Source organism: Macrotis lagotis, chromosome X (assembly GCF_037893015.1).
Source record: "Macrotis lagotis isolate mMagLag1 chromosome X, bilby.v1.9.chrom.fasta, whole genome shotgun sequence".
In the NCBI taxonomy this organism is placed as follows: Eukaryota; Metazoa; Chordata; class Mammalia; order Peramelemorphia; family Peramelidae; genus Macrotis; species Macrotis lagotis.
This window is the reverse complement of record NC_133666.1, coordinates 478375867-478389123: the sequence shown is the minus strand read 5'-3', so window position 1 is coordinate 478389123 and position 13257 is coordinate 478375867. Positions and strand designations below refer to the sequence as shown.

The 13257-nt window shown below is 30.9% G+C and overlaps 1 protein-coding gene across 3 annotated transcripts in view; it reads left to right on the top strand.

Moving 5' to 3' along the window:
- The window catches only part of CDH19 (cadherin 19), a 135458-nt gene extending 124610 nt beyond the window's left edge, over window positions 1-10848 (top strand). The window contains exon 9 of one of the 3 annotated variants that reach the window (XM_074199402.1): window positions 10507-10848. In XM_074199402.1, coding sequence (XP_074055503.1) covers window positions 10507-10640 — 134 coding nt within the window. In that variant the 3' untranslated portion in view covers window positions 10641-10848. The remainder of the gene's footprint in view (window positions 1-10506) is intronic. The other 2 variants (XM_074199403.1, XM_074199401.1) reach the window with 2 other exon arrangements.
- The last annotated feature ends 2409 nt before the right edge of the window (window positions 10849-13257 follow it).

Here is a 13257-nt window from a genome sequence, read left to right as displayed (position 1 = left end):
GCCTAGCTGCCCAATAAAGTTAAATCTTGCTGACCTTCTTATATGAATTTCACCAATTGGTTTCTTCTGAAATTCAAATGCTAATTACTTTTGTTCCTATGTTCTATCTCTGTGGATAATTTACTATAGGGGATTTCTCTGCATGTTTGAAGAAGTGATTAGTAATCTTTCTGATTTAAAACATAGACATTTAAATCATAGTTTTAGGGAGAAAAGAGAAAAGAGAGATGAAATGATTTGAATGATGCCAACCTGGCATCATATAGTCTAACCAAATTCTCCATGTTCAAGGAGAATTAGTTGTGAGAGCTCTTCTAATGGATGAATTCAGAGTAATCAATATAATTTAAAAGAAATATTAATGGGGGCAGCTAGGTGGCACAGTGGATAGAGCACAGACCCTGGAGTCAGGAGTACCTGAGTTCAAATCTGGCTTCAGACACTTAAGAATTACTAGCTGTGTGGCCTCAGGCAAGCCACTTAACTCCATATGCCTTGCAAAAATCCTAAAACAAAACAAAAAAAAACCAAAAAACAAGGAAGTATTAATGAATACTTTATTCTTCTGTTAAAATGATCAAATTGAAAGCCTAGATCAATTTCTAATTTAGACCACAAAAATTAAGGTCCAAGTGGATAATCTGAGACATCATTTTGATTCAGCCACAAATATCATGCATAACACAAAATTTATCCAACATAAAACACTTACATAATTAGTTACCATATTAATGGATTTGAAAATACTTAGAAGCCCAGCATTTTCCAAATTGATCTTACATATTGAATCCAATAACCTTATTTTCTTGGGTTTTAGAAAAAAGCTTTTAAGTTTAAAACAGATCTTATTTTTCAACTTATTCGAATGTTGATAGGTGTTGTGGTACAATGGAATACATCTACGGCATATTTTTCTAATGCATTGAATACTGCTATGGAAACACTACAGGATGATTTTGGTCTGTCTTCTGCATTTTCTATTTAGCTACACAATAGAAGATGTGAGAACAAATGTTACAAAGGAATAAATGCCTCTTGCAGCATCAGAAATGCCAAATATTTCAATGTCTTTATTTCTTTTTTCTTTGGATATATCTGGGACTGAATTCATTATTTATAATGTTACTTTATGTATCAATTAAGAAAGAATTAGAGATAGTTCAAGAAAATTTTAGGCAGCTATGAAAATGAAAATCACACAAATTATTGTTAGTATTTGTCATATTTGAAGTAATAATGATAAAAAAGTTCACAACTACATTTCGTGTAATGTTATATACCCTTAATTCTGGGAGGAAAGAAAGAAATTGTCATGTTGTCCATTTTATAAGTCATGTCAAGTATTAATTGAAGAATGCAGCAAATAGATGTCAAGTTATGTCACTATTTTTAAAAATTACTTGGGGCAGCTAGATGGCGCAGTGGATACAGCACTTGCCCTTGAGTCAGGAGTGCCTGGCTTTATATCCAGCCTCAGACACTTAATAATTACCTAGCTGTGTGGCCTTGGGCAAGCCACTTAACCCCATTGCCTTGCAAAAACCTAAAAAATTTACTCATTTGTGTGTATTGGAAGCAAATTATTTCGCCTTCTCTGTACAGTCTCATATTACTGAGATTAGAGAATTCAGTAGCAAAATTCTTAACAGTTTTGTTGTTAATTAGAAAGTTTATTTGTTTTCAGGGAGAAATCCACATCATTGAGTAGAAATAGATGTCAGGAAATATTTTTGTGAGAATGTAGCAAGAGTAGACTCAACACAAATAGTTGTATCTATGGGGTAGGAATTACACTTAACTAGGAAAAAAAATAGTTATCCACATGGCATGAAAGATAACAGGGTAAGGTAGGTTTTTTATATTTCATTATGTGTTGTAATAATGATCAAAATCCTTTTTTCAAACTTTGAAAAATAAACATGTCATATTAGAAAGAGGAGCTATCCTGTAGATTTACACTGAAGTGATTAAATTAAACAAGATCAATTAGGTGCTGCATGCTTTTAACATTTTCAGTGTACAGAACATGACATCACCAAAATAAAATTCTATAAATCCCAAACTACAAAATCCATAAACTATTTGTCAATGTATTTAATTACTTATTCATTTAGGAATTTGTATAAGAAATTATGTAGTTGTATAACTAGCTGAAGGTCTCAAAAATCTGTTTCAGTAAGTGATGTCAAATACCTTTAAATTCAATATGACAAGTTGTATTTTTACCTGAAAAATATTACTAATGTTAATGAGAAGAAAATAAAGCAAAAACTAGACTACTAAGCTGACAGCAATGAAGATGTTTTGATTTTCACTATTTTGTAAGCTCTTTGAGAAGGAGAAGGAGAAATTTTAATTTATTGTCTGCATATCATCAAAACATCTAAAATGTAGAAGAAACTCAAGGTATGTGTAACTTATGTAGCACAATGGATAAAGCTCAGGAAATGGGATAAGGAAAACTCTAGCCTCAGACAATTACTAGCTACGTGAATATGACATGCCACTTAACCTTGTTTGCCTCAGTTTTCTCATCTATCAAATGACTTGGAGAAGGAAATGACAAACTGCTCCAGGATCTTTGCCAAGAACTCATAATGGATTTTAGAGTTAGAAATGACTGAAAAATACAACAAAGACATGTTTAATAAATTGGCTGAATATGATGGTTTTTCTAATGAAATTATTGTTGGTTTAATAATATGCTATTAAGTGGAAAAGAAGTAGCTTTAATCGACTAAAAGGATTTATGATTAAGGGTTTGACTTGAATTCATAAAGTACATAAAAGAATTAATCTATATTCAGAAATATCTTCAATTATGTTCATTATATCAAATGATTTTGATAATGAAGATAGAAATATTTCATATCAGAATAATTATTATTTTGGTATGATTAAAAAAAGGAAAACCAAATATGTTTTTAAATCCCAAAATATTGAATTAAAAGTACAAGTTTCCATCATAGATACTACTATTGTTCTATCAACATCAATAAAAGATATAAAACAGATCTCATTATGTAGTTCACTGTATTCATTGCACTCTGTTACTCTATATGCTGTTTTGCTTTTGGTAATATTTGACGTGGAATGTCATTTTATTGCAACAGGGTGGCCTCATATTTTAATACCGAATTGCTTAGCTAACTTTACAAATAATAAGACATTATGAAAAGTGTCTTGACAAGACTATAAAATCACCAAACAAGAATCTGGATGGAAAATTTTGTCTCTTAAAATTCATTTAAGTACAAAATAAGACAATTCATCAAAATAAACAAGCAAACAAAACCCTACGGCTTTTAGTCAATTAATTGGGTTCTAAAATTTCAGAATGTGGCAGCAATTGCCAAAATAAAGCAGACCTGGAGAGCAGATTGAACAATAAGAATAGTAAAATTGACATTTATTTTTGGAATTATTTAGGTAAGGTATAATTGCATACATTAAATTTTCTTATCATGGAAACTTGAATTTGAGGTCATGTTCTGTTTCTCCTTTGTTTAAAAAATTACTCTTCTAATTTTTAAGTATTTATTTTAAAATTGCCTAAGAAACATTAGTTTCATGTGCTTAATTCTATATCTACAAAATCTGAGGATGAAGTTCAACAAATTTATCTATTAGATTATAGAAAATAACATCAGAAGAGCAATAAGTCATTCAAAAGGAAATTAATTCTCCAAAATATCAATTGTACTTCTTGAAGACTGTGAAAGGTTGTAGTATTAATAGGAATCAAGTATGCCATTTTATAATTTCTGGTAATTATTGAGATTAATAATGCTGAATCCATTCTCTGACAACTTCCCAGTGAAGTAGAAAATCTGCATACCAAAGTGCAAGTTAGATTAAAAGATTTGTTTTTCCTAAGTTAAAAAGGTATAAAATTTGTACATTATTTAAAAATTTTGTGATATATATTCTATTTGGCTAGATGGTGCAATGGGAATGGCTAGGTGGTGCAGTGGATAGAGTACCAAACCTGGAGTCAGGACCTGAGTTCAAATACAGTCTCAGACACTTAAAAATTACCTAGCTGTGTGACCTTGTGCAACTTGCTTTAACCACATTGCCTTGCAAAAAACAAAACAAAAAAAAATGTATTCATCATAACATTCTATTTGCTTACTTTACCTTAAATTTACATGAAAATGAGTTTTGCATTTAGAATTAACATTTTTTCTCCCATTTTACTTCTGCTGTTAAAACCAAACTTCTTGATTTTTACCTTAAAATAGTTTATTACATTTATGCATTCCAAAACCATTCAGACTCTTCATGTCAGCAAGACATTTTTTCAGGTCCTGAAGAATGTCTCTGACCATTAGTCTAAGGAATTCATAGTGAGACAGCATCCATATACCAATTCAGAACAAAAACTTAAGAGAGTGTTAAAAAATTGCTTAGACCCAGATTCCAGGGTGGAGCCAAGATAGTTCTGCAAAGCTAGGAAATTCCCCAGTTTTTCTGAAAAATAAAAACACTGAATGAAACACACACACACACACACACACACACACACACACACACACACACACCACCACCACAAAACCAAACAGTGAAACAACTTTTCAGCAAGATATCTTGGAGTACTTTCAAGGAAAGAGTAAAGGAAGAATATAACCCAATTTAGTCAGAACTGGGAAGCCAGCACGAGACTTTCAATCATATTTCAATTCAAGTTCCAGTTCAGCAGACCAATAGGAAGGATTCCAACCCAAGTCCTAGAACTCTGATGTGGCCTTGGACTACCCTAGTTAAGTGAGTAAAACAAGAATACCAGAAATACTAGATCATATATCTAGGGACCAGAGTCCCAGCAAAAAACAAGTTTGAAAATATGCATCTATATCCCCAAGACAGAGCTCAACTATCAAAAAAAATTAACTGAGCAAAAGAAAAAGAATAAAAATGCTAACCTTTGAAAGCTACTCTTCTGATGAAGACAGTAAAAATGCCATGTCCGAAGAGGAAGGACAAAATGATTACATTTGTACCTCAAGAATGTTCATAAATTGGTTTCAAATCCAAAACAACCTATTGGACGAACTCAAAAACCATTTTTGTTTGTTTTTCTTTTCACAAACCAATAAAATCAAATGACTTGCCCAAGGTCACACAGCTATGTATCTGATGTCTGATTCTGGATTTGAACTCAGATCCTCCTGACACTAAGCTGCTGCTCTATCCACTGTACCACCTATCTATTGTGCCGCCTAACTGTCCCTCAAAAATCATTTTTTTAAAACCAATTAGTCAAAGAAAAAGTTGCTAACAGAAATAAGAGCCATAAAGGAGAATTTTGAAAAATTGTGTGAAGAAAACAAAATTTTTTAAAGTTAAATTGTTGCTGGAAAAGAAAATTGATCAACTGGAAAAAGAAAATTAGCCAACAGGAATAAAGAAACTGAAAAGATAACTGAGAAATGCAAAACTCTAAAACATAGACTTAGACAAATGGAAATTAATGATTCTAGAAGATGCTAAGATTCCATGAGACAAAACTAAAGGACTAAAAATTAGAACAAAAAGTAAAGTATCTCTTAGCAAAAATGACTAACCTGGAAAATAGAGGCAGGGAGACATAATTTATGAATTACTTATCTACCAGAAAAGGAGCCTGAAAAATATCTGACAAAAATTTTCATGCAAAATTGTCCTAATTTTTGGTTCAAGAAAAAGGAAGAATTACTGGGGAAAAATTTATCACGTCTACGAAAAGATCCTAAAATAACAGCTCCAAGGAATATTGTAGCCAATTTTCAGAATTCTCAGCTAAAGGAGAAAATTCTACAAGTAGTCTAATAGAAGAAATTAAAATATTAGGCAGCCACAGTCAGAATTATGTAGTAGTTATGAATTCCAACATTAAATCATCAGAGATTATAACCAAGAATCAAAAACCCTACAAAATGCTGCATATTATTTTAGAAGAAAATATGAATTTTTCAGTAAAATAAAGAACTTTGATACCTAGCTGTTAAAAAGTCTAGAACTAAAAATAAAATTTTCTCTTGAAATTCAATGAAGGGGGAAAACATTAGTCAATAAGATTAAACTGTCTTTTGTCCTACATGAGGAGTCAACACATGTAACTCTTGAGAAAGGTATTTGTCTTGGACAGCTGAATGGATCATACTTAGACAAAGGGTATGGTTATAAATAGAATTGGATTTGATCAAATTTTTAGCTCTTGTACATTGTAACTATTAGTATAATTGAAGGAAAGGTACCTGAAGAGGGTCTTTTTGTGTGCATATATTGTGACCTAATGAAAAGTATGTGATTGTAAATTGATTATGATATAGAGATGCTTGTAACTCTTGAGAATTGTAATTCTATCCAAAAAAGATTATATTTTGACAGATGAAATAGGTAAAAAACAGCTATAGAACCATTAAGTCATGAAAAAAGAGAAAGGATTATGCTGAGATTAGAAGGTAGAGACAGAGAATAAATAAAACTGCATGAAGAGTCACAAAAAATCAATATATTAGAAGGAAAGAAGGGAGGGTATGACCACTGAGCAAGTGAATCTTACTTTCAACAGATTTGGCTCAAAGTGGGAATAATGTGTTACACTACTGGGAAATGGGAGAGGGAAATGGAAAGAAAAAAGAAGCAATGGTGATAAAAGGGAGGAGTAAAGTAAAATCAAAAGTAAAAAAAGAATGAAAAGGGAAATGAAAAAGAAAAGGGGGTGGACTGAAAAAAGGAGGGCAAATAGAGGAAGGTAGTGGTTAAAAGCAAAACATTGGTCAAGAGAAATAAGGGCAAAAGAGAGCAAAAACTACAAACTTGGAGAAGATAGGATAGAAGGAAATATAGAATTAGTCATCATAACTATGAATATGAATGGGATGAACAATTTCCTAAAATGGAAACAGATCACAGAGTGAATTGAAAACCAGAATCCTCCAATATGTTTTTAAAAAAGAGATGTATTTGAAACAAATAAATACAGAGTAAACATATAAGGCTGGAGCAAAATTTAGTATGCTTCAATTGAAGTTAAAAAGCAGGGGTAGCATTTTTTATCTAAGACAAAGTAAAAACAAAAGTAGATCAATTTAAAAGGGATAAGGGAGCAAACTTCATTTTTCTAAAAGCGATCAAAGGCAATGAAGTAATATCAATATGGAATATATCTGCATCAAGTTGTATGGCATCCCTTTACTTAGAGGAGAAGTTAGATGTTAGATGTTAGATGTTTTAGAGGAAGATGTCAACTTTCTTTTTGCAGAATTAGATAAATCTAACTACAAAATAAATAACAAGGGAGTTAATAATACAAATTGAATTTTTGAAAAGTTAGATATGATAGGCCTCTGAAGAAAACTGAATCAGAATAGGAAAGAATTTTCTTTCTGTTCTGCTGAACATGGCACTTACACAAAAATTTTCTTTATATGAGGAAATAAAAATCTCACAATCACAAGAAGAAAGACAGATTTATTAAAAGAATCTTTTGCAGATGGTGATGTACTAAAAATTTCCATGGAGTAAAGGTCCAAGGAAAAGATCAACTAAAAATTAATTGAAAATTAAATGAGTGGGTCAAACAACAAATCATACAAAACTTGTGGGATACTGCCAAAGCAATAAATAGGGAAATTTTTTTATATCTCTAAATTCTTACAAGTATAAGTTATAATAAGAGGAGATCAATGAATTGACATGCATCTAAAAAAGCTAGAAAGAGAATAAATTAAAATTCTCATTAAAATGTCAAATTAGAAAATCTAAGGAAAATTAATAAAATTGAATGTAACAAATTATTGAACTAATAGTTAATCCTGGGTTGGTTTTATGAAAAACCCAATAAAATAGATAAGCCTATGGATGATCTCATTACAAAAAGAAGAAAGAAAGCCAAACTGCCCATATTTCCCAAAGGACAATAAAACTGTGCATAACCTTTGATCTAGCAATACCATCACTAGGTCTATATCTCAAAGAGATTTTTAGAAACAGGTGAAACCTTATGTACAAAAATATTTATAGCAACTCTTTTATTGAGGGAATGACAATCAATTGGGTAATGATGGCTGAATCAACTGTATTATTTGAATGTTATGGAGTTCTGTTGATCTGTAGGAAATTATGAGAGACCTGACTTCAGGAAAGTGTTGAAATTTTTGCATGAATTGATGCTGAATGGAGTGTTCAGAACCTGGAGAACATTGTACATACTAGTAGCACAATAGTGAGAGGAACAACAAGCTCTTCTCTGTAATTCAATCAAGGAAAATCCTCAGAGAACTGTTACAGAAAAATGCCAAACTAGATGCAGAGAGTTCTGAGAGTAGAACAAATCTTGCTATGTTTATTTTTAAAAACTTTCAAGTTTTTACTTTCTTTTTCATATGTTTTCTTTTTTAATTGTAAATCTTCTTTCAAAACATAACTAAAATGGAAACATGTTAAACATGACTGTACAACCAAATCAGATTGTTTGCTGCCAAGGGTTTGAAGAGAAAAATGTGAAACTCATAAGCTTTTGAAAGAAAAAAAAATTAATGTTGACATCTGTCTTTCTATGCATTTGGCAAACATTTTTGTAATCATAGAAAAAATTAATTTAATATAAAAGAGAAAAAACAAAGAAAATTTCTTAGGTGCGAGAGAATCCAAATGAATTAATTGCTCAGAATCTCAGAATCTCAATGTGTCAGAAGTAACACTTGAAAACAGGAAGGCTTTGATGCAAAGAGTTTGTTTACGATGAAAACTTGGTGCAATTTCTTTTTATAAAATGACATGTTGCTTCAAAGAATCATTTTAGTTCTACTGTAAAAAAGAGTAGTAAACTTTAAGAATTACTTGAAATTGATGATGGAAACCAAGATATAGGAAAACTTCACAGTAAGCAAATGTGATATTTTACCCTCAAAATAGCAAGTGAATAAGTGAATATATATATATATATATACATATATATATATATATATATATATATATATATATATATAATTATATGGGGAAAATGTACAGTACAGCAAAAAAATTCACTGTGCAATTCAAAAACCTTGATTCAAATCTTAAGACTTGTATTTGCTTTCTGTTTGACACTGAAGAAAAAAATGAACATTCCTGAATCTTAATTTCCTCATCTATAAAAAGTATAGAAATACATAGTTTCTGCAGTTCTTTGAGCTTTAGATCTATCATAATACGACAACTATTCTACTGCCTAATTAACTGTTAGTTAAAGTACACACATTAACCTACACATATATTTGCATGCATACATGAATATATATTGAGTAAAAGTGTGTATCTTCATATGCATGTTATTTTTTTAGAATTCTAGTCATGGAGTTACGAAAATCTCTGATCTTTGTCCTGCTACTGGCATATCCTAGCTATGAGAGCATAGGAAACTCAACCTTTCAGTGAACAAGCTACTTAATACAAGTTGTAGAATTTTTTTTTCTGATTTCCATTGACAAATAGTTTCCCCTTATTAAGGACTTTCTTATCACTGTGAAATGGCATATATGAGAGAAAGTTAGATAAGCATATGGGTAATAAGAGAGCCTAATAGATAAACAACACACATAAACTCTATGCCTGTGTGACTCTAGATACAACATTTGACTTCAGTACCCCAGATACCCATGAATTACAGAAAAGATATTAATCTCAGTTGGCAGAGCAAGGTTTTTGCTAGATAAATAACAATTAACACCCCCCATATAATTTTATGTAAGTGTAGCCTGTCTATGTTCTTATGAGGTCTCAAGCAGGATTATTAAGTAAAATAGTATGCATGAGGGGTCCATGGCTTTTTCATGAATGATTCTTTTTCAACACTTTCTAAATACTTCCCTATTTACATCCTACCCTAGGTAGAATACTACAAATAGGTAATAATTGAAATAAAAATAAATCCCTGACTCATATGACATTTTGTAATACAGAAAAGAAACTTAGTAAAGATTGTTCCAAAGGTAGAAAAATGCTCTTTTATTTCTTAGGTAATCTATCCATTTATAACTTAAGCAGACTATGGTATAAAATAGTTCCTTCTAATGCCTTCATTCCAAGGCAGAATTTACCAGCAGACATTTTAAGTGTTAGTGAATATCACTTACTTGGAAATTAATATGCATTTTAATATATTCTTTATTATATTAAATGCATATTGGTTAAATGGTGAGGGAAAACATTGATTTGAACAGTAAATGCCCAAAACTATTATGATAACAAGCCATGCTTAAACTTTTGGCTTCATGAACTTTTATTTATTTACTAGTACACATACATTCAAACTGTGAATCCATATGAATATAGTGAAGACTGCCTGTTCCCATATTATTTGTTCACAATGATATTGCTTCCTATGATTCTAAAGAATTTCCAAATAAAATACAATTTATGAGGATTATCATACTGATAACATACAGATCGTGTGTATCAATTAAGTTCTTTAAAATGCATGATTTTATGAAAATATGAGACTTTGGCATTTTAATTTCTTTTGCCTTTTCTCTTCAGATAATTCACAACAAGTATCTGAGGCACGAGTGTATGTACAAGTTCTGAATGTTAATGACCATGCCCCGGAATTCTTCCAGTACTATGAGACATATGTTTGTGAAAAGGCAAATGCTGGGGAGGTAAGAGACTAATCATAAGTTTTTTGAGTGAGTTCTATCTACATTGCACATAATATTTCAGTATTATATTCCTCTGCCCTGACCATAAGTTCCTCAAATATAAACTGAAGGTTTTACTAAAATTATCATGTAATCATCATAATCTTTATTAGGTTATGATTTGTTTTCATCAATGAAGATTGGCAACACTCCAATAAGTATGTTTTTTTCTATTTCCTCCATCAATGGAATGGTTTTTCATTTGAATAAAAAAGAAAAAAGTGATTAATAGGAGTTGCTATATAATATAAAAATAACATTCGGGAAACAACATTACCTAACTGCCCTAATTGACTTTGCCACATGACTCAAATTTTCTATAAAATCTAACAGATTTTTTTGCTTAGCTATTATTGTCAATAATTTTGGAAGATGTTATATAACACATGAGGCTCAGCAAGGCTAAAGAAGAGCAGAAATTAGCAGCAGGAGCAGCAACAGAAGCTGTAATATCAGTAGCAATAGCGGCAGTAGCAGTAGCAGTAGTGCTGGTCATAGAAGGTGGTGGTGTTGTTGGTACCAAAATCAAAGCTCTTTTAACTTGGTAGTTTTCTGCTGGACACCGTTTATTCAAAGTAAACATTTGATTGAGTATAGGGAATATAACATATAATTGCTTTTCATTATTGATTTAAATTAGTTGTAGTAGTGGTAGGAATAGTAGTAGTAGTAGTAATACTAGTAGTAGTAGTAGTATTAGAATTAGTAGTAGCAGCAGCAGCAGCAGCAGCAGCAGCAGCAGAAGGAGCTTATTATAGGTCAGGAATTATTCTAAGTGATTTACAACTATAATTTCATTTGATCTGCACAAAATCTTTGGGAATTAGGTGCTAATATTATTCTTATTTTACACAAGAGTCAGTAGAGTGAGCAGTACTAATTTCATTATGCCTCCATTATGGTTAATAAATCTAAGGTTCTAAGATTTTAAAAGAATAGTAATGATTATAAATTCATATATGTGAGGTAGACTTTAACCGAGGTATCCTGAGTAAAGGCCAGTTTCTATCCTGTATGATGCAATGACTCTCTTGCTGTTATATAAAATACTACTTGTGACAAAGATACATATTTTTAATACTATTATTCTTCTGGCAGGGCCATATGTCTGAAAATTGTTTGTTTAAATTGATTTAAGAAAAAATTTAAAAATGCAGAAGTCCCAAAGAACATGGTTAGTACATATATATATATATATATATATATATATATATATATATATATATATATATATATATATTTGAAGATAAATGTGGTCAGAGGATGAAATAGCATACTCATACGATAAAGTAAAGAATAACAGATAGACAATCTAAGCAGTATGTTAATAAAAAGAAGACTCTTGGTATAACTTCTGTGGAGCATTTAGGAAAACACATGCACAAAAAGTATTTGGGATAAGGGAACAGGCAAAATGGTATTGGGATAGAGACCTCACCTTGAAGTAAGGAGCATGTATTCAATTATCATTTCTGTTTCCAACTGTAATCCATAATAATTCATTTAACCAATCAGTGCTCTGAGCATCTCTTTAAAACTATAAGTTAAAGAAAAAGTGCCAGACAGTATTAGTTGAGGGAATTTACTCAGCCAGGAATTCTCTGTACCAATGAAATTATAGTTACAGTCCCTTATTCCCAAGAAAGCATGTCGATATTGTAAACTACATTACTCTAAGGGTACTATCATTGATGAGATCAAATATCTACCAGTATATTCAAATAAAAATGTATAATTCAATTTGACTTTTTAAAAAATTAAACACCAGTAATAACCTGACATTGCCAATTTCAGACAGAGTAGACAATGTAATCTAATGAACAGGATAATATTAAAGTATCTTATCTTGGCTTCTTTAAGATATGAATCCACTAACTGAGTTTCTGGGCTAAAGAATGTGCTCATTCTAGTCACTTTATTTGAATAATTTCAAAATGCTTTCCAAATTGGTTGAACCAATTCATAGTTTTAATATAACACATGAAAGGGTCTATATCCCTATAACCTCTTCAATAGTATTGCCATATTTCTAATTTTTTTTCCAAATTTCAGTATGTGAAATTTAAGGATTGTAATGATTTGTTTTTCTCCTATTATTCATAATTTAGAGCATTATTCAAGCAGTTATGAATAACTTATAATTCTATTGTGAATTTGTTTTTCATAGACTTAACAGTCTATGAATGTCCAGAGTGTTTTTAAAGTTACTTCTGGTGTGAGTACAATGAATACTTGGAAAGAAAGTATACTGCCAACAGAAGTATACTACATCAATGATGTAGAAAAGAAAGAGTCAAATAAAATCATAGCTGCAGACCTGGAAGGTACCTCAGAGATTCCCTCCTCCTATTTTACAGAAGAAGAAACAAAAAGCAAGAGAAGTGTAATAATTAATCAGTAAAAGAAGTAATACACACATTAAAGGTATAATTTGACTTAATGTCAAGAACCAGTACCTTTTTCTTGATAGTTTGCTAGCATACAAAAAAAAAAGAGTGAATGGACCTAATTGGGGGGAAGACTAAGTATGAGGTCTTTTTTTTAGAAAACTTGAATAATGAAACAATTTGCACTTTGTTCAGTTGTTGTC